A 22,898-nucleotide genomic window follows, 5' to 3' on the forward strand; every position below is an offset into this window, starting at 1 on the left:
GCAAGTTGCTGGGAAATAAGTATATTATTTCAACTCTTTAGTATTAATAGATAAGATAGCGTATAGTAAAAAGTATAATTTTACTAGAATATTTTTGCTACATTTTCAACATATTAATTGATTGTGCTCATCAAGTTAAACAATAGTTATAATGCCATTTCCCCATAGAGGTAGAGAAGTGAAATGCAGAAAATGATGACCTAGAAGTAAATGAATCCATCTACATGGGGAAAATCAGAATGAGATTCATCAGGAAACAGAGCTCTGGGTTTAGACTCTAGATATTTTTGATACAGGAATGCAATTCTAACACTCTTACGTGGTGCAGTCTTGGTTGCTGAGCAGGTGGCTTCTTGGATGTCTTCTTCTTCACTTGATTCTAAGGAGTCAAGGAGTCAAGGTTATTGATCATTGCACAAAGGAATAGCATTCTTTAGGTGCCTCAGTGTGTGACCACGGAAACAATTCAGCAGGAAATTCCCTAATAAAACTTGGCAAAATCTTGAAAGCCCATGTGTATCACAGTCTGCACATAGACCACCTGGTCTGTTCTTCTAAGTCACCTGCCTTGCAGGTTAGCGATGTTCCATTTCCTGTCTCCAGAGCAGAGACAAGCCACTGCTCTGTTTGAAACTTACCTCTCTACACTTCTCCCTCTTCCTCCTCTTACCCTTTCTATTGTCATTTCACGCTTCCTTCATCTGCTGTATCTCATGTGGGGAGACCTTGAAGATCTTGTGTTGAAGGTAGAGGGCCTCCTCTCCACACTCTGGTGCCCTTTGAACTGTTTACAAGGCTGAGAAATAATCTTCTCTTGTGTCTGAGACATAGACCTATCTTGAGACCACCTTTTAGAGCAGTTTGTTTACGCTAAGACAAAAATTAGAGGGCACAGTCTTGAAAAACTGAAGTAAGTTTACATTTTACTTTGAAAGGTCTAGGAGAGCAATTAGAATAAACATATTATTTAAAATATTGGTCTTTGCCCTGGCTGGGTGGCTCAGGAACATCATCCCATGAACCAAAAGCTATGGGTTTGGTCCCTGGTCAGGGCACATACCTAGATTGTAGGTTTGATTCCCAGCTGGGGTGAATGCAGGAGGCAACTGATCGATGTTTCTCACATGGGTGTTTCTGTCTTTCTCTCTATTCCTTCCTCTCTCTGTAGAATCAATAAAAATATCCTTGGGTGAGGATTAAAAATAAAAATAATAAAAAATAAAATAATATATTTGACTTTGGAACAGGAAGATCAGGTAAAAATTTTATTTATTCTTAGGTCTTTTCCTAGCATGTTTTCATAAATAGGCACGTTTCTAGTATCTTCTGAGAGAGTAGGAAGGGAAAACCAGTCACCATTCTGTATACTGGAGAGCTGCAGAGCTTACAACAACTCATGTTGCGCACAGGATCGAGGAAACAACATTTTGTTAACTGTTTTGAGCTCTAGTTTTGCAAAGGAAATAATGCAGAATCTGGGACATTAATCTTTGTCTTTCCCTTTATCTCCATGAGACTTTGTAAATGATCATGAAAGACTTATGTGATCCTGTTTTGTTATCTAGAAACAAAGATAACAATATCCAACTTGCTTACCCCTCAGGGTTGTTGTAAAGAAAACAGTAAGATACTGTTTGCAAAAGTCCTTTGAAAAATTACTACATATATCATGACTTGCTGCAGAATTCTGTTAAGTCTTTATTTCTGTTAACACTAGAGGGCTGGATGAATTGTCTTCAGACATGTCTCAAATTTTGTGGCCAGATGACAGTATGACCTTCCAATAAAGAGATATTAGGTTTCTGTTCTCTATAGAAATTATTGTAGAAATCTAACACTTTACAGGCATAGCAACTAATTAGTTAAAAAAACACTTATCACTTCACTAGCATATTCTTACTACACAATCAATATAAGGTATGTATGTCTACTAACAAGACCCATCAATGCTCATATTTGATGAGACATCATACTCAAAAAATGTTTATATGTTTATTTAATAATTATGTATATACTTATTTATTGTCTTCCTATATTTCCCAAAAAAGTCAAGTAAAATAAGTGCAGAGAATGGGATTCCAGGATAAACCAGGTCTATTGTGCAGAATGAGCTCAGAACAGATGCTTCAGGTTCCTGCAGCCCAAGCCTTGAGCTCCTTACCAGGTTCCCTTCTCCTTACCAGGTTCCCTTGTCACTGCTGAGGTGGAAGCTTCCGGGGGCTCGTCTCCATCACTGATTTCTGTGGAGTCGTCACTGCTGATCACTGCACAGAGGACAAAACCCCTCAGGATCTCATGGTGGCCCAAGGAGCCCACAGACAGAAAGCCCCGTAACAAGAGCACTAGGAAGACCTAGAAACTAAGTTAACTCAAGTCCCCCTGGTCTGTGCCCTAAGGTGTGTGGCCTGTAGGGTGCTCCAGGTCCTACACAGAAGGTGTGAGATTCAGGCACAGAGGGCAGCTGTGCCCATCCTGGAGCTCTTCTCACCCCCACAGTCACCCTGTGTCCCACCTCCACCCTCACTCTACTTCTGACCCCCACCCCCATTCTACTTCAACTCATATCTTCATTCTACCTCTTACCTCCACCCCCAGTCTACCTGTTACCTCCGCGTTCATTGTACCTCTTCTTTCATTCTCTATTTACTTTTTCACTTTCCTCTCGGCTCAGCCCATTTCCCCTAATTAAGCCTGTCTTTGTGGCCATGGTATCACTTTATGTGTATCACGTCTCTCTTCATGAGTTTCTTTCTCCTTCTCCTCTGAGAAATATGTTGGCTCTCTAATTTTCTTGCTTAACATCTTATTTTCTCTCTTATTCGTCTTCTACCACCATACTTGACTTCCTTGCTTTAGAAATAGTCTCTCAGACATCAATAACTATTCATGCAATTTCTGTCTTTTGGTATTTTCCCAGTTCCCGGGAACCCTCTTCTGCTAAACTCACAGCTAAGGTGCTGGTTCCCGCCTCTCCTGCCTCCATGCTGCAAGGTCCCCTGGATCTCTTTGGTGGACCCTGGGGACATGTCCCAGGCCCTTACCCAGTACCTGGGATTCCCATCACACATTCTTTCAGTCAGTCTTACCTATTATGTCCAACGCCGGCTTGCAGCGAGCCCTTGTTTGGGTTTGCTTTTCATGTTCTGAATCAAAAAATGGCTTTTCCTTCTTTATATCCACCAGATATACAGAGCAGGAATTTAGTTTGATTCTCTGATCGGGTAACTCCGCTCCTGGACCAAATTGCAAGAAATGAAGAATTTCATTTGTCTCCCAAAAGGGAGTGAGGGCCCACACTAGAGTTAAGCCCTTCTCCCTGTAATCCCACTGCAGGGAGAGCTCCCCCACCCTCTCCTTTCCTGCTGCTCAGCTCTGGCCTTCCTTTGTGTCTCTCTGAACTCTGTGTTTTTTAGTTTTTGCTTTCTTTTTCACATACTCTTGTTCTTCTTTGATGATAATTTTTTTGGCTTTTTCAAAAATAAAAATTGTATTTGCACGAAAACATACATGGATACAAATGGGTAAATCATAAATTTTGAATTATTACAGAGAAAGCATAGCTGAGTAACCACCACTTTGGTTAAGAAATAGAAGATTACTATCACCCAGAAGCCTCTTAGTGAGGCCTGCCACTAGCGGCCCCCACCAATCTGGCTCATTTTGATCATCACTTTGACTTTTAACATCATAGATGATTAAGGTTGCCAGTTCTGAACTTTATATAAATTTGTATAAATTGAATCATGTCTTCTCTCTGTGTATCATTTGGTTGTGGGCATTTGGCTTATTTTCTCAACATTATGTGTTGTCTGTGTTTATTTTGTATTTACAGTTGCCTGTATTTATTTTGCATGTTTATTTTCACAGGTATATGGTATTCCATTATAGAAATTATCCATTAAAGAATAAAATCAGCCCTGACCAGTGTGGTTTAGTGGGTGAGGTGTCATCCCATAAAGCAAAGTGTTGCTGTTTCAATGCTGGGTCAGGGCACATGCCTGGGTGCAGGTTTGGTCCCTGGCCAGGGCACGTATGAGAGGCAACCTATCGATGTCTCTCTCACATCGATGTTTCTCTCCCTCTCTTTCTCCTTCCCTTCACCTCTCTCTAAAAAATAAATAAATAAAATCTGAAAAAACCACTGAATGATTACACCAAACTGTTTTCCAAAGTATCTGCAAAGGCAGAGATTAGTCATGCAAGTTTGTTTGCAGGGAAGGTGCATGAAGGGTGGGAAGACGCAGCTGTGGTGGGTGTCCTTTGGTCCCCACAGCGCAGGCTGGGCCTGCTGCTGAGGCCACAAGACCATATTGGGTTTAAACAGCAGGGCCACCTGACCTGGTTTGAATTTTTGGAAGGCCCACTAAGCTGAGGTGCAGAGAAAGGACTGAGGGGAGCAAGAGAGAAGAAGGAGCTCAGCAGCAGACAGTTCCTCTACTGAAGTGAGAAGTGCTGGGGCTCTGGGTTAGAGTGAGTGTGCTGCGGATGGAGAAAAAGGGACAGGTTGGAGATATTTTGAAGTTGAAATGGACAGAAGTGGCAAATAAAATCATGGTTGTTTTAATCCACTAAATTTTGGGGCTCTTCCTTACTCAGCAGGAGATAACTGATACAGCCTTCACATAGAGACGTCCATGAGATCTTCCTGCAAAGATCTTCAGGCACTTGGTTGAATGAGCCTAGGTGACAGGTCTGGGCTGGAGATGTGCGGTTAGAGGTCAACAGACCATAAATGGTGACTGAAGCCATAGAGAGGATGAGATGCCTGGGAAGGGGCCTATTTTTATCTTAGAGGGTCCTGGGAACATCTTGATCACTGTGGACACCTTACCTTCTCGATGGTGTTAGGAACAGACCCTTGCACCTTCTTTCCTGTGACTATTTCCTCAAATCAGACAGTGCTTTGTCCTCTTTCTCTATACCTGGTCCACTCTACCAGTTGTTCATTCATTGTCCTTTACTCATCCTCAACACAGGCCTCCCAAATTTTTCTATTTACTGGTATTCCTTTCTTTCTGTATCTTTCTCTCTTCAGACTCATTTCCCACACACTTTTTATCAGTTTCCCCCAGCAGGGTCTAGGGTGATTCAAAGGTGGCACCCAGGACACAAGGTGTCGAGAGTGAGATCCTCCTTATCTGTGTCCCAGGGTCACCCTACCTACCCTAGACCTGACCCTGCCATCCCCTACCTGATATTTTAGTTTATCCTAACTTATGTTTTCCACTTTTTCCCATTCTATCCTGCTCCTTAATTAGTAATGTGCCCTGTGTACACCTCTTCTGTATCAGTTTTGTCTTTCCATGCATTTTCCTGATCTCAGGCATTCAAATCATCACCCAAATTCTTCCCCTGTGCCTTTGTTCCCTGCGTCATATCCTTCCATTTGCCACTTTATTTCTAAAAGTCCTCCACCTGGGCTTCCTTACTTGAAAATCTAACCAGAAGCATCACTCATGACTTCCATGTTTCAGTTATAACTTCTAAAAATGAAGTGCAACTTATTTCTTTTCACCAACTCCACCATACGGCCCTGTTTGGATTCCATGTCAATTTATGTGAACTCTATCTCACTCTTGTATTTTGTTGTTCGGTATCTCCCAGTCTGCCTCCTCCATAGTCTTTCTCTTTGCCTTCTCCTGTAGGGACACACCTCCACTGGAAAAATGAGCTCTCTTTCTCCCTGACCTCTTCCTCCTGTTAAAAGCAGCCAGAGGCTATGCATAGGCTGTGTGTCCTGGGTGGTGTTAAGCTGGGTGGGAAAGGTGGTTAGTATGGGAGAACAAAGGAAAGCTTTTGTACTCGTAGAAAAACAAAGATACACTTAGATCATTAGTAAGGTAGGTAATAATTACCTTCTTCATTATGGGGCAATGGGCTGGGCGTCTCACTTCTTGCATCTCCATTATTCCCTTCGATGGGTACTTGTTCACAGAATTCTGAAATAAAAAAACACGGCAGCTGAGGTCCACAGAGCTTTGCTCTGCCCTGTCACCACCATTTTTAAAGATTCTATTTATTTTTAGAGAGGGAAGGGAGGGAGATAGAGAGAGAGAAACATCAATGTGAGGTTGCTGGGGGTTATGGCCTGCAACCTAGGCATGTACTCTGGCTGGGAATCGAACCTGCGACAGTTTGGTTCGCAGCCCGTGCTCAATCCACTGAGCTACACCAGCTAGGGCTTGCCCTGTTACCATTTTGTTGAACCTCACCAGCTTCTCTTTTCTTTTCCCATTCCTGCTTATAGCCCGACTGCATATACTGCCCCTTCATTCAGTGCAAGTGATTGTGCTTCATTGATTCCACGGCCAATCTCTCCCTGACCTTTGTTTCTGTCGCTCCTCCCCAGTGAGGTTCTGCTGCTCTTCAATCTTTGTCTCCTAGTTATTTCTGTCTTTCTTTATCCAGGTCTCTCTTAGGAATACAGCAGGCTCCATTTCTGCATTCTGTGTCTCTGTGTGATTTCCCTCTCTTTGTTAATACATGTCTCCTTGAATTGTGCCTTCATTCTCTGCCACCAGCAAGTACCCCTTGCCCCCTCCACACTCATCAGACCCAGCCACCCAGTCTTACCTGCTGGCTCAGACTCTTGGACACCTTGTTCATTTGCTTGTCGGTTTTCGGGTGCATTGTTGCTATTGGTTGTACCTTTTCTCCTCGCATTTATCTGTTCTGTTTCAGAGGGGTGCTCTGAGAGTCCATTTTCAGGTGGAGCTGTACCTAGACCACGTTTTGATTCACAGATATTTCATTTGCTCTCTGTATCAATCAGGGTCCAACAGGAAAATACAAAGCCCTCTAAGCTTTCAGAGCAGAGGGAATTTAATCCAGGGGATTAGTTATACAGTTGATGGAAGAGGTGAGATGTCCAAATGGAAGAATGCAGCAACCCGAAGAATGGTGAACAGGAAGCTATGCCAGGGACCAAGGGTGAGGTCATGTGCCAAGGTTACTGGGTAGGTAGAAGCTGGACCATGGCTGCCTGCTTGGTGGGAGGTAGAGTCATGGGAGATGCAGCTACTGCCAGAACTGAGGCCCATGAAAGTGACAGCAAAATACCTGGCTTCTCAATTGCTTCCACTCTCCAGTCTCTTGCTAGGGTCTCCCAGGTTAGGAACCCAGCAGGAAGCAGTAGCAAGTGAGCTGGCAAGCAAGTCTGCAGGGGCCTGTGGCCAGAGATAGAGGGCAGAGCAGAGCAGGGAATGATAAAGAATGAATCTCTGAGTAAACCACCCAGCACCTGTGCACCCCTTCCCCACAGCGAACCCCTTCTGTGCACTATTGATTCCATTGATCTATCCCCTTCTGTCCCTACCAACCTCAGTAATTTATGAATGGACACATAATTTTTTTCAGTACAGTTTGGATCTTTTATTTAGTGCTATTTTCTAAGCAAAGCGATTTATGTGAAGTCTAATTTAAATATTAATTCCCACAATTTTAGCATAGGACTTGTGCCATGGTACATGTTTTGTGCCACAGCCACAGTTCCTTTGGGCCTTCTCTTGGTGGGGTTGGGGAGGTGGTTGAGACACAGCCTTCTTCCCTGTGCATGTCACAGTCAACCATTTCTGCTGGGTCAGACTCTTGGATACCCTTATTGGTGGTTTGTTTGCGTCATTTGGAATGCAGGGTGAAATTTCTCTATGTTCATTGTTCACCCTCACTGAGATGCTCTGGGATCTCATTCCCAGGTAAGTTTGCCCCAGGGTCACATAGTGTGTTACAATGTCATTACCTCCTCCACCTACACCCTCCTATACACACAGACACAGACACGCTCACATCGAATCCCTGCTCTGCTCATTACCTGTCACAGTCCCTTCCTCTCACCCCTCCCTGTTCCCAGCGGCTGCACTGGTAGGTACATGGCTAATAAGGATTCATAATTCAACTTTAAAATTTTAAAATTTTAAAATTCAACTTTTTGAGTAAATGTGACTTCCTAAAAGTATATCTATGCTTTCAATCACTCTGGAATTTTTTCTTTTATTAAAAATGTACTATTTTTTTTTAAATTTTTTTGAAGATTTTACTTATTTTTTTTTAAAGATTTTATTTGTTTATTTTTAGAGGGGAAGGGAGGAAGATAGAGAGAGAGAGAAACATCAATGTGAGGTTGCTGGGGGTTATGGCCTGCAACCCAGGCATGTACCCTGGCTGGGAATCGAACCTGGGACACTTTGGTTCCCAGTCCGTGCTCAATCCACTGAGCTATGCCAGCCAGGGCCCCCAAAATGTACTACTTTTGAACCTCCTTTCTTAAATAACACATTCCACGGAAGCTACAGATTATGCCTTCCATGGTGCAGGAAGTTCCCTGAGCCTCCTCCATGTCACTCATTTCCATAGGAGGGGCAAGGGATAAAGACATGAGTTTATCATCGCCTAGTGTGCTTTCAGGTGGGGAACCTGTGGTCCTCAGTTTATTTTCCTCAGCCTGAGGTTGGTATGGTTTTAATCATGGCTCCATAGCCTGGGGGATAATTAAATCCACCATGGACATCTGTGAGAAAAGAAAATCCCACAGTTTACTGAAGTGGTTAATAGCTTAGACTCTGGACCAGACAAATAATGATAAATATTAAACACAGTAATATTAACAAGTGCGAGGAGCACTGGTGAAGACCCAAGCATGACTGTGAATGCTTACATGACATAACTTGTTAAAAATCCATCCCTCACCCTGTGAAGTGGGTACTGTTTTCATCTCCACTTTATAGATGACGACACTGAGGGACAAAGATGGGGTCACATCTCCGGACCACAGGGCAGAATTTGAAGCCAGGGGTGGGTCAGCAGCCCTCCTCCTCTGACAGTGCCCTGTGGCGAGGTTCAATCCCTATTGTCAGTGTCTGAATTTGCAGAAGCAGCCCAAGTCTCTACACTGATTCTTTGTTCTCTGAAAAACCCAGATGACGTACCATCATTTTAAGTGTTTGAGAAGATTACATAAAATACTGTCTGTATTACTGTAAAAGGGATATTGTGACTGATTAGAAAATTAACTTTCTATGATCAATGTCTTAAATTTTATTAATGTCTTAACATTATTAAGAGTATTAGAGATTAAGGGAAGGTCTAGGGTTGTAAGTGGTAATTATGGGTCGCTAAAGTACCAAGGTGTTTTCCTAGAGTCTGGTCAGGTGTTTGGTGGGCAGCTCCTGGCCTGCTGCCCTGGAGATGATGGGAGGCGGGTTGCACGGGATTCACATGGTGTCCATTGTCCTGTGTGAGGGACCCAACAGGTGAGAGACCCTGGCTCAGGAGGAACACGTATCACCCTTACCCCACCCCTCTCTCTGCAGTGCTGGCCACCACTGGATGTGATGTTAAGCAAGGCTGTAGCCAGAGTCAAGCGAGACAGAGGCAGAAGACTGTGAAGCCAGGTGCATGGGCAACGGGTCCAGGCCCTGGTTGTTGGGAGCTGGCAGCATGTGCATTTAAGGAGCATGGAAGGACCAGCCCTCCCAGCAACCAGGAAAATGAAGGCTCTTTTATATAACTCTTTGGGAAAACTGCGGATGCAAAGGATGGCCCTTCTGGGCAATCAGTACTAAAAAGAAGCAGCCCTTGTCCCACCACTGCCCATGCCAGCATGGGGCAAGAACAGCAAATGATCACAAAACAGTTACTAGGAACGCACCATTGTAATTTGAGCGATGTGGGCTGTTCCAGGACAGTCTTGGATATGGGTTCCCACTGGGTCCTAGGGAGAAGAAATTAGAAATTCATTTCAGAAACTAAAGTTTATTTCAGAAATGCTATTCTCTGCTAATCCCTAATTAATCCTTATAAAGTAGGACTTGAAGATCCCCTCCCCTCAGGTGTCAATACAGAGACTACAGGGACCTGGAGGATCCCACCTGACTCTTACCATCAGACCCAAGTACCTCTTTGGGACAAGAGGGCCTTGGCCATTTCTTCTCACTGAGTGTCCTCCATGAGCACCTGGAGTAAACAGCACTGGTGTTTCTTGGTACCCATGGCCATAACCAGTTTTTGTCCCCAGAGTTGACCCTGACTGGTGGCCTTCCTGTAGTTCCTACAAAGTCCTGGTGCCTCATCCTCCCTCCCTTCACACCACACCACACCCTGCCTCTGCATGCCTGTTTCTCTGCCTTGTTGGCCTTTCATGAGGTTCTCTGTCTGATTCTCCTGCACTTATCCCAGATCCTTGTATTCTTCTTTCTGTATGTATCTCTCTTCATATATTTCTCTGTTTTTCTTTCATGCTTCTGTCTTTTCCATGAACGTATCTGGGTGTGTACAGGATTACGAACACAGGCTCTGGGTTCAGAGTCTGGGTCCATCCTGCTCATTTGACCCCAGGCCAATGACACACATGGTCTCTCTAGACTTCAGCCTCCTAACTGCAGAATGAGTGTGAAAGTAAGACTAACCTCTGATGGCAGGTGTGAGCACTAAGCCCACAACTGCCAGATTAAATGTTCAATCAAGTGAGCTCTTAATAATATGGTTGTTTTATTGTGTCCAGTACCCTCTTCTCCTGCCTTTCATTTCCCCTTTTTCTTCTTTGTCTCAAAGCACCTACATCTTCTTTTTGACATCTTACCACTTCCCCTCCTCTCTCCCCATATGACTGCCCATCTCCTTGAATACTTCTGCTCTTGAACAGCCTCCCCCATATTTAAATCAGTCCTGTTTTCTGTCATCATCAAGGATCTCTTGTGTGATGCTGACCCTGCACCCACAGTTCTTAGCCCTTCACAGTTTCAATCTGCTACAGGGTCTTTATAAATCACAATTACTTCCAGGTCAACCTTCTTGTTAAACCTGGTTTCCTGACTCATTGGGTTCCTGTTCCTTTGTCCTGATGATTGGGCCTATGGTCTCTTGTCAGAGCTGCTCCTCTGGGATCAGCCTGTGGTTTGCCACTCATGTGAACACCCCTCCCTGCCTTCTCTGAGTTCCTCAGCAGTTCTTCCCTGATTCCTCAAATCCACTTGGGACTCAGGGCCCATCTGCGTTTCTCCTTTCCTCTTAGCAGATGAGAATCAGTCTTTATCTGGCTGCAATCACCTTGTTCAAGGCTCAATGGGGTGTTAAGGTTCTCCACAGTCTCTTCTCCATCACTCTCTTGGTAACAAAGTTTCTCGTGGATTGCTGAGAAAATGGAGAGAGAAGACCATCAGTGAATTTCATCAATGAACAGGGACATCACCTCAAATTTACATGCTTAGGAATTTCTGGACCTTTGATCTCTCATAGCTGAGTGGGTTCCCATCCTCATGGTAAAGTTCCCCATCATTGATAGACAGAAAAAAGAACCCCCAACAAGCAATACTTTACATTTCTCACACAGAAAGGAGCCACTCAAATGTCAGAATAAAGGAACTGTGAAAACATTGTGAACCTGTTAACTCATGTGAAAAAAATTCATATGGCTGGGAAAGCGTATATCAAAATCAGTACTGGAAGTGAAATGTGTTTTCTGAACTGCTCAAACTGTAATGAAGAAATAGAGGGAGACTTCAGTAGATGAACTAGGGTCCTAGAGAGATCCACATGTATAAAAGAAAAAGCCCAACAGCTCTAAAGATGGGCCTGAAGAAGAGAAGGATTGGACTTAATTGGGTCAGGGAGGATGAGTGTCTCCCCAAGAGACAGACCAGAAGACACTGGTGGAAGTAGACAGACCTGGTGCCGGGGGCACAGATTCCAGGAACAAAGGAAGGACACCGAAGCTGCGAGCAGGAGGCGGATAGTTCATCCTTGGAGGATGTCCCTAGATGCCTGGACCAGGGCCACAGAAGGCTGCCAGTGAGGAGAGAAGAGAGCACCAGCCCAGGGCCTCTGCATGGAGGTGACCCAGAAAATGTAAGGAGGAAGAAAATAAACCAAGAAGTCTGTGTGTGTGTGTCCATGGAAAGTCCAGGAAGGATGAGACTCTGGAAGGAGGTAAAGGCTACCCAGGCCATTGATGAAAGCTCCTCCTGGGACCATGCCCATTGGTTAGTTGACGGACAAGATCGTGGGAAGCATGGGTGCTTTGTCATCCCAGGAATAAACCCATTTCTCTTTCTTTAAGAGCAAATTTGACTTTGGGTTAATTTTGTGGCTCATTACTTTGGAAACCTGATGAAAATGGCCTCTCCTCTGTGTTACTAGGCCAACGTTGGGTTTAGTGTGAAAAATGACCAGTGACTATAGGTAGATAAATTGCGTGTGTACTAGGAGGGACTAGATGTAAACTATAAGCCATTTTTGGTCTTCCTCCAATGTGGTGACTCTTGGAACTAACTCAGCTGTCCCTTGTGGTGTCTCTGTAAGTCATGACTACAGAGTTGTTACATGAGACATTGACTCCCCTGGGTATGGTGTGGCTAAATCAGGGTAAATCTTGCACTAATACCTAAGCTGTCACTCAAGGCAAGCAGTATTCAAGTTGGTGGACGGCTGTGTGGGCCACTGCAAGTGGTCCCAGAGAAAAGCAACAACTGATGATGCCTTATTGGGATGTTGTATTCCTTGTGACTTGTCCTTCCTCGCACACCTGATGCCACTGTGGCTGTGGTTGTCCTGTGTGACTCTAAAGGCCTAGTTAAGAAGACCTCGGGGTGGGTGTTACACTATAGTTATTATACCCTAGGCCTTGAGAAGGATCATGATATGTCCGTTTTCTTAACTGGCATGTCCCCGCTGCCCACCACTGTGTGTGACCCATGGTAGGAAATAAATATATGCTTGTCAAAACAAGATTATCCTTGTGTATCAAGAGGTAGGTAATAAACCTAAATACCGTTTTCAAAGCTTTTGTAAATGTTGTTTAATTCAGGGTATTCCTGTTTGTTGACGTCGGTGAACAATGCTTCCAGAATTGGCAGGTCAAATTTGTTCTCCAGATACCTGAGAACATTGTACACCACTTTCTGTACAGGGACCAGGTTTCGACAAGATTCTTGACAATCCTGAAGAAATAAAAACGAAGAAACTATAAACATAGTCTTCCAAGTTATGGAAGAGCCGTTGAAAATGATTTTATTGTTAATTTTTTACAATTTCCTTACATAGATATTTTCCTCATGCAAAGTTTTAGAATTTCTGTTTATTTGTATGGCTACAAAGTGACTGTTACATAATAAACCTTACTTACTTCATACATTTTTTCGGTGATAATTTCACGGTCACGAAGTACCTCAAGGAAAGGAAATTCTTTTTTTATTGCAGTTGCAATCTCAGTCTTATGTCTTTTGAAGTGCTTGTAAACAGTTTCATAGATCAGGTTTTCATCTCTACTCTGGTCTTCTGTGGACATCCTAGGGAGGAAGGACATGGTATGGAAAAGATCATCAAGATTTTGAGATGCTTGTGGAGGCTGCAGGATTTTATACATTAAGGGCAGGCTGTGAAGAACCAACATAGGTAAAGTTATTGGTCTTGAGTAGAGAGAAAAATAAATGAAATTAAAACAATAAAAAAAGATTTAAAGGAAGAAAGAATATAAAGGTGGAAATTGAGAAAGACTTAAACACAAAACTGAGAAAACTCCAGTTCAGTCTGTCCCAGTCAAAGCCATTGTAAAGCTATCTTTACATAGCTGAAATTTTTTTAATTAAAAATTTTAAATCTGTACAAAATTATGGAGTAAACAGATCATCCACAGAGAAATAAAACATCGTATAAAACAAGGAATAACAATAGAATCTAACCTTGAGCATGCATCTTACTTAACAACAAATAGAAGATAAATCTCAAATTTAAAAACAAGGTGTCCCCTCTCTGACCAATAGCAGTTAAGAGACATAACATCCTGCATTATAAAATTAGTTCATAAATGACAAGGTGTAGCTTGAAAAAGATATGGTATAATATAAATTGAGTATTTCACAAGAATAGCAATAATTTCTTCTGGGGCTTTTGCTTTGTGTTAATATAAATCTATTTGTGCTTTGTTATATATGGTGAATCTTTCCATGCACCTGAACTTCAGAAATCGCTGTTGTTTCTGGTGAAACTAATTGTAAACATGAGTCTAATTCTGGTTCTTAGTTGATAATTTTATTACTATCATAATACTGTTTTAATCCACATGTTGTATTCCTAAATGTTATGAAGACACATACAATTATTTTTCATCAAACCAGAAAATAATTATTGGCACTTTCCAGTCCCCCATAAGTATCAGGGAATAATAATGTCACGTAACTGTGTCCAATTCCTGCAAGAAAAAGTTTCTGGTTAAGGATGGAAGGTAAAGAGAAACTTTTGTTTTCTCTTTTATTAGGAACCCCACTAAAATGGTAATAAAGGAACTGGGTTCCCCATGACAAAGGGAATGACGGGCACAACGAGTAGGTGAGAGATTTTAACCAAAATCTGTAGGACAACGTGTGGTCAGAGGAGCAGTAATGGCTATTGTAGGTGGAGGATCCTCCCAGTGGTCAGGAAAACAACGATACGCCCTGTGGACCCTTAAGATCACTGAGTGTTGCCAGGGAGACACTGTGCTGAAAACTGACTTGTGTGAAACACAAGAACAGTGACAGGACAGTGACCCTCTACTCCACAGCCCACAAGCTGGCCACCAGGACCCCTGCAGCCCCAGAGACAAGACATTGCTGTCTTCCTGTCACCATATGTTACTGTCGCTTGTTACTGGATTTCATGTATGGAATAATACATCATGTATGCTTATTATGTATCTGACTTCTTCTGCTCATCCTCCATGTTTTTGAGTGATTAGAAGTTTGCTCCTTTTTATTGTAGAGAGTATTCCATGGTGTGTTTCTATCACAATCTGTTTATTCATTGTCCTGTTGGTGAACATTTGGATTGATTTCAGTCTGGGACTAGTGTAAATAAAGCTGCTGTTCTTTTTGTGGCAAGATGTTTTCATTTGTCTCGGGGAAACAGCTAAGATTGGACTTGCTGGGTCATTGTGTAAGAGTGTGTTTAAGCATTACAGAATCTGCCAAATTGTTTTTCAAAGTCCTTAATATAGCCTTTCTAATTTCAGCCATTCTAATGTTTGATGTGGTATCTCAAATAGCTTTGATTTGTATTTTTTTATAAAGCATGCAGTGATTTTTAAAAAATATTTTATTTATTCAGATTTTTAGAGAGAAGGGAAGGGAAGGAGAAAGAAAGGGAGAGAAACATCAGTGTGTGGTTGCCCTTCACATGCCCCCAACTGGGGACCTGGCCCACACCCCAGGCATATGCTCTGACTGGGAATCGAACTGGTGACCCTTTGGTTCGCAGACCTCAGCTCAATCCACTGAGCTACACTAGACAGGGCTGATTTGTACTTCTTAATGACTGATGATACTGATCACATTTTCACATGTTTATTGGTTATTCATCTATCTTATTTTGTGAAGTGTCTGTTCAAGCCTTTGGCCCATTTAGATTCCTGTGTTGTCTTTTACTACTTATTGTTGTGTAGGAGTTTGTTATATATTGTGGAAAGAAGTGTTTAGTTTGATTTATGTACTGGAGACATTTTTCTCTCAGTTTGCCTTTGATTTTCTTAACTGTCTTTATTTTTTATTGTTTTATTTTACTTTTAATTAAATTTACTGGAGTGACATGGGTTAATAAAATTATATAGGTTTTACCCTGGCTGGCATAGCTCAGTGGATTGAGCGCGGGCTGCGAACCAAAGTGTCGCAGGTTCGATTCCCAGTCAGGGTACATGCCTGGGTTGCAGGCCATGACCCCCAGCAACTGCACATTGATGTCTCTCTCTCTCTCTCTCTTTCTCCCTCCCTTCCCTCTCTAAAAATAAATAAATAAAATCTTAACAAAAATTATATAGGTTTTAGGTGTACAATTCTATAACATTGTCCGTGAGTTTTATTTTTATTTTTTGCTTAACCCCTTCACCTTTTTTCACCCAGCCCCACAACCTCCTCCCTTCTGACAGCTGTCAGTCTGTTTTCTATCTATGTATGAGTCTGTGTCTAGTTTTTTTTGTTAGCTTATGTTGTTCATTAGATTTACACAATGGAATACTACTTGGCTGTAAAAAGAAGGGTATCTTACCTTTTGTGACAGCATAAACGGACCTGGAGAGAAGTATGCTAAGTGAAATAAGCCCGTCAGAGAAAGAGAAGTATCATATGATTTCACTCATATGTGAAATCTAATGAAAAAAATAAATTAGCTATATCTTTTGATGAAGAAAACATTTTAATTTTGATGAAGCCAAATCTATTTCTTTATGGTTAATAACTTTAGTGTACTGAGAAATCTTTGCCTACCCAAATTTAATGAAAATATTTAAAAAGCCATTTCCATATAAGCATGGGTATTTTTCTGGACTTTCTGTTCTGTGCCATTGATCTACCATTGTTTTAGGACTATAAGATGCACCGGACCACAAGACACACCTAGGTTTTAGAGGAGGAAAATAGGGAAAAAAATTTTGAAGCAAAAAACGTGGTGAAATATTTAACAACCTGTGATCCTGCTCCACTGCCGCCCCCTCCCCCACAGCGAGCCAGGCAAGCTGCATTCTGACTGCCAGACGCACCCCCTTTCCTCCCACATTGGGCGGGGGAGTGCATCTTATAGTCTGAAAACTATGGTATTTGTCTACCTTTAAGTCGATAGCATATTGGCTTGAATACTATAGGTAATAGGACGTCTGGGAGTCAATCAGGAAGATTATTCTGGCTTTTCTAAACATTTTGGTTTTCCACATACCTTTTATTATTTTTTTATTCAACAAGTATTTATTGAGGGCACCGTTGTCTTATTTTCAATATTATTTTGCGTTGGTTTCAGGTATGCAGCACAGTGGTTAGAGAAGCATACACTTCACAGAGTATTCCCCCCAGTATTTCCACCTGGCCCCACATCTTTGAAAATCAGTTTGTCAGTTTTTATAAGAAAAGCCTTTTGGATTTTTATAGCCCTTTGTATTCAACCAACAGATAAATTTGGTAAGAACTGACATCTTAACAATATTAAGCTCCAATCTGTTTACATTTTGTAAGTTCCCCATTTATTTAGTTTTTCTTAATTTTGCCTAGAAGTATTTATAGTTTTTAGTATAGAAGTCATGCATATCTTTTCTTAAACTTATTCCTTACACTTAAAGTATTGAGCTGAGTGGTAAAGAAAACTTAAGTTAAATAATTTCTTTAGATATAAAAAATTGGAACGATACGGTTTCAAATTCAACACTAAGAATACAGAAATACGGATTGAAAAATGATTTTGAACATTTGAAAGTAACCACTGGTTGAATGAAATCAGACTTTAGAAAACCTTTGAAAGACTAAAAAAAATAAAAAGAAACAGTTTGCATTTTTAGAGAGGAAAAAAAACAAGGAAAAACAAGGAAAGCAATAGGACTCTAAAAGTTAAACCAGATAAAAGCAATATGAAACATATGTGATTTAAAATACTAAATGAAAATTAAAAAATGATAATATTGGAAGGCATAGGATCAAAAATTGGATCCAAGAAGAGACATAAGAAAGACAAAGTGACACAAAATTCGCTAAAATTAAAGATAGGTAAGTGATTGTGGGGGGGGTGGAGATAGAGGAGGGTATAGAGTGGATAAATGATAATGGAAAAAAAATTAAAAAAAAAAATAAATAAATAAAAGATAGGTAAGTAAAGTTACTCAAATGTGAACAAGACAAATAACAGGAATGTTCATTTCCACATCCAAGCAAATTGAAGAAACAAATAATGGGACAAATGTTTTATAGATAGCAAAAAACAATTCACTTCCAGTTTTTGAGTCTTCACATATACAAAAAAATAATGATCAAAATATACAGATGATGGAGGAATGAGAAAGAATGATTTTATTATTTAATTTTAAGATCTAATAAAATGAACCACCATTTTTCAATGTCCTTGCAATGTATATCAATATGGATAATAATCTTGGCCACAAAAATGTCTTAGTTATAAGCAGCAGAAGCTAAACAGGTTGCATGTTAAAGGAAATAAACCACCCACAGATTTTGTAAAATAAAACAAAAAGTATGGTGTTGGGTCAAAGATGAAATAAAACCTATTGTTAGAGGTTATTTCCAAAAAAAAAAAGGAAAAATAATGAAATGAGAAAGAGTAATAATGGTTCAACATTAGGAAATCTCTTTATGTAACTCATCACATCAAGAAACAAAAGGAAAACAGTTGTAAATACATCACTAAATGGCAGTAAAAGGGAATTTAATAAGACCCCAGAGCTATTTTATAAAAACTATATAAAATAGGTGCTAATACAACATAAAGTCTCCCAAAATAACAAATATTACAGTTAACATTGAAATAATAAAGTCGTCTAAACAGAAAAAAAAGACAAGGATGCCTATCATTATCATAATTATATATATATATATATATATATATATATATATATATATACACATATGTATTTATATACACATAAATTATTTTTTTTATACATACGTATTATATACGTATGTATATATATACATACGTATATATATGTATTTAGAAGTTTTAGCTAATGCAATAGGATAAAAAATGAAGTAATTGGGGTAAATAATAAAATAAGATACATTATATGTCTTATGATTATATACATAGAAATCCAAAGGACCTAAGTAAAGTCTATAAAAACTAGAAAAAAAATTTACCAACATGCATGAGTAAAAAAAATAAGTATATGAACTTACAGACTTTATTTGGAACAACATAAACTGAGAATAAATAAAAATAATTAGACACAATAGCAAATACATACTTATAAACATCTGAAAGGCATGGACCTATATGAAGAAAACTATTGAAGGAAATTAAATATGATCTAAATAAATAGAGATGTACAAGGTGCCCCCAATTAGAAAAACAGAAATTTAAAAACATCAATTCTTTTTTACATTTATTTTACTTTATTTTATTTTATTATTTTATTTTATTTTAAATTGTTGTTCAAGTACAGTTTTCTGTCTTTTACTCCCATCCCAGCCCACTCCCCCAAGCCCTCTCCACCTCCCTCCCATTTCCACCCACCCCTAGTTGTTGTCCAGGTGTCCTTTATACTTGTTCCTGCAAACCCTTCCCCTTTTCCCCTGAAATTCCCTCCTCTCTCCGCTCTGGTCACTGTCAGCCTGTTCTCTATTTCAGTGTCTTTGGTTATATTTTGCTTGTTTGTTGTTTTGTTGTTTAGGCGCTTGTTCTGATATTATTATATAAATGTGGAGCACTTGCAACTTGTAATATACTGGATAAAGTAATATAAAAACTTATATGAGAAACAATATGAATCCAGCCAAGAAAAATGTAAAAAGAAAGTAGGTAGAGGGGGATTTAATAGATTTAAATGTAAAAAAGTACCCAATGCAGTGTTAAAAGACAGTGTAGAAAAATATTTTCAACACATATGACTAAAGATTAGTATATCTGATAGACAAAGACTCAAACCTATTGATAAAATATGACATATAATCCCAAAGAAAATGGAACTGAAGAGTCACTTAGGGAAAAGAAAATTAAAGTGTGCATTAAACATATGTATACATAACAACTAACACATCAAAGAGAAACTATTTCTCACCCACTAGATTGGCAAACACAATTTTCTAAGTGACAGTTCAGCGTGGGAGGAGATTCAGAGAAGCAGACATTCTGGTGTGAGCCTGAACTGATAAAGCCTTTAAAGAAAAGACCTGGCAATATCTACTAAATTTTAAGATACACTCCATATTGGTCCAGCAGTCACCCCACTTTGGGAACCTAGCCTATGGAAACAAAAACACCAGTTTGCAACTTACAGAAATTAGAGCTCCAGAACTTTTGCCGGTGCCCCATTTCCCCCTCAGAAGAAAAACAAGTTCTTTCAGTATTCAAGTGGCCCGAAATAGTCCAGCTCTTCTCCCCTGTCCCCTAGCTCACTTCCTCTGCTGTTCCTGACTGTACCAGGCACACGCGAGCACTAGAGACTTGGTGCTGGCTGTCTCCCCTGCATAGAATGCTCTTTGCCCAGATACCCGTCTAGTGAACTAACTGCCTCATCTCCTTAAGGTCTTTGTTCCTTGTCACCTTCTCAATGGGAGCTGCTTCGGCCAACTTACTTGAAATCAAAACCATAGCCCCTTCACCCTGCCCATATACTCCCAAACACCTAATCTGGCTCTCTTTTTTCCATGTCCTTTCTACTTCCTACCTAATATACTAAATTAATTACTTATATATTTTATTTAGTGTTCATTGTCCTATTCATTGTGTATCTTCTTTCAAAAATATATATGCCAAAAGCACAGGGATTGTGGCTTTTTGTACCTTGATGTTTTTGAGTACCTGATACACAAAAAGTGACAATAAATATTTGTTTGTTAGATGCCCATAAGTATATAAGTTTTTACTGAAGCTTTTCTTTCTAGCAAAATACAACAGTAACAACATAACACTGACCCCCAAACCTGAAAACAGGCTGATGGTTCATTCAGCTAAATGGTTGAATAAATTATGGTAAATCCATAGTTCTGGAGATATAGTTACTTACTTCTAGCATTTAGATAGAAGGGCATAGCTTTATTGATGAATGAAAACATCAATTTCATATTAATATATTATGATCCTATTTTTATACAAATCAAAGTAATAAAAGTCTTATATTTTTGTGTAGATCTGGGAACAAATGTTGGGAGAGGGAAGGAATGCTATACCCCAGGCTGTTAATGAAGAATGTCAGGATTTTACCCAGGTCCTTTCAGATCCTTCCTTTATCATTTTTGGTAACATCAGAGGAAATAGAAATAATAGGGTCAAAATAACAACATTTTAGAGTAAATATATTTAGTAATCCTATAGCTTATGAGATAACATTGTTTCTATAAAACAATTAACTGGGAAATCTAGAAATTTAAAATTTGAGTTTTCTAAATAAAAAATAAAGGTAGGAAAAAGAATAAAATACTGAAGAATAACATTAACAAATGGGGTGCAAATCTTATATGCCAAAACCTTTAAAACATTGCTAAGAAAAATTAAAAGATCTAAATAAAAAGAAACATCTCATATGCATGGATCAGAAGACTTACTATATTTAAGATGGCAATTTCCCCCTAATTAATGTACGGATCCAATGCAGTTGTTATAGAAATCCTGGCAGGACTTTTTGCAGAAATTGGAAAGCTGGTCTCAAATTTTATGTGGAAATGCACAGGACCCAGAATAGCCAAAACAATCTTGAAAAACCAAGTTAGAAAACTTACACTTTCTGATTTCAACACTTATTATAAAGCTACATTAATCGACACATTTATAATACTGGCATAAAATAGATAAATGGATCAATGGAACAGAATTGAGAGTGAAGTAATAAGCCATTATGTTATTGGTCAATGTTTTTTTCACAGAAGTGCCAAGACAATTCGATGAGAAAAAGATAGTCTTTCAATCAATGGTAAAAGGATATTTAGATATCAACATGCAAAAAATTCATTTATACCTTTACCTCACACCATATACCAACATCAACTCGTGTGAGAGCAGGGCCAGCCCACGGGCCTGTATCTATATGGTCATACAAGGCCCTATGTTTGCTTTAATGCTCTGCTTTCACAGTTTTGAAATTCTTAATTCTCCCCACTTTGACTTTTACGAAGTTCTACAAATTGTGTCGCATCCTGCATCAGAGTGAAAATGATAAAAACTTTCCAAAGAATATATAGGACATAGTCTTTGTGACTCCGGGTTAGACAAAAAGGTAGCTACAACACCAAAAGCATTGTCCATGAGTAGATAAATTGATAAATTGGAATTTAACAAAATTTAAATCTTTTGTGCTTCAAAAGACACCATAAAGAACATAAAAAACTAGTCCCAGTCTGGGAGAAAAATATTAGCCAATCATATTTCTAATTAACAACTTGTATATAGGTATGTAAAGAATTCTTACAACTCATTAGACAAGCAACCTGATTAAAAGATGAGCTAATGATTTTAATAGTTATTTCTCCAAAGAGATATATGGAGGGTAATAAACATGTGAAAAGAGGCTTAATGTCATTAGTCTTTAGGGAAAAAGCAAATTAAAAATAAAACATGAGATTCCAATGCATTCCCCCTGGATTGGCTACAATCAAAGACATAAAACAATAAGTATTAGAAAGATCATGGGAAAACTGGAACCTTTATACATGCTAATGGGAATGTAACATGGTCCCTTGAAAACACTATAAGATAATTTCTTAAACATAATGTTAACATATGACCCAATGATTTCACTTCTAGATATATACCTAGAAATGAAAATGTTATGCTCATATAAAGGTTTCTATGCAAATATTCATGGCAGCATTTATCCTAATAGCCAAAAATCCAAAAGTTTTTATCAACAGGTGAATGGATAAGTAAAATGTGGTGGATTCGTATAATGGAGTACTGTTTAGCAATAAAAAGGAATGAAGTACTGATACCTGCTACAACACAAAAGAACCTCAAAAATATTATTCTCAGTAAGAGAAACTAGATGCAAAAGACCACATGATGTATATCAACCTTCCAGGAAAATGAAATCTGAGAAGAAAGTAGAGTAATGATAAAGCAGACGTGGGGCTGGAGAATAGAACAGGGATCGACTACAAATAGCTGTGAATGAACTTTATGGGGTAGTGAAAATGTTCTAAACGTGGATTGTGGTGATGGTTGCAGAACTCTATAAGTTTACTAAAAGTCATTGAAATGTACAATTAAAAAATGTGAATTAAAAAATTTTTCTTATTGTTGTTCAAGTACAGTTGTCTCAATTTCTCCCCCCACACTTCCCCCAACCCCAGCCATCCCCACTTCCCACACTTGATCCCACCCTCCCTTTGGTTTTGTCCATGAGTCCTTTATAGATGTTTCTGAAAAACCTTCTCTCTTTTCCTCCCATTATTCCTTCCCACCTCTGGTTACTGTCAGTTTGTTCTTAATTTCAATGTCTCTGGTTATAT

The 22,898-nt window shown here is 39.6% G+C and overlaps 1 protein-coding gene across 1 annotated transcript in view; it reads right to left on the reverse strand.

Moving 5' to 3' along the window:
- SP100 (SP100 nuclear antigen) overlaps positions 1 to 22,898 on the reverse strand; it is a 77,507-nt gene that overhangs the window by 34,129 nt on the left and 20,480 nt on the right. The window contains exons 2-11 of the mRNA XM_045845655.1: positions 13,118 to 13,280; positions 12,764 to 12,932; positions 11,044 to 11,127; positions 9,647 to 9,709; positions 6,574 to 6,720; positions 5,856 to 5,939; positions 3,087 to 3,233; positions 2,181 to 2,264; positions 1,061 to 1,162; positions 320 to 379 (exon numbers count right to left, since the gene is read on the reverse strand). Coding sequence (XP_045701611.1) covers positions 320 to 379; positions 1,061 to 1,162; positions 2,181 to 2,264; positions 3,087 to 3,233; positions 5,856 to 5,939; positions 6,574 to 6,720; positions 9,647 to 9,709; positions 11,044 to 11,127; positions 12,764 to 12,932; positions 13,118 to 13,280 — 1,103 coding nt within the window. The remainder of the gene's footprint in view (positions 1 to 319; positions 380 to 1,060; positions 1,163 to 2,180; positions 2,265 to 3,086; positions 3,234 to 5,855; positions 5,940 to 6,573; positions 6,721 to 9,646; positions 9,710 to 11,043; positions 11,128 to 12,763; positions 12,933 to 13,117; positions 13,281 to 22,898) is intronic.

This window comes from Phyllostomus hastatus, unplaced genomic scaffold (assembly GCF_019186645.2).
Source record: "Phyllostomus hastatus isolate PE091 unplaced genomic scaffold, TTU_PhHast_1.1 phas_contig_477, whole genome shotgun sequence".
In the NCBI taxonomy this organism is placed as follows: Eukaryota; Metazoa; Chordata; class Mammalia; order Chiroptera; family Phyllostomidae; genus Phyllostomus; species Phyllostomus hastatus.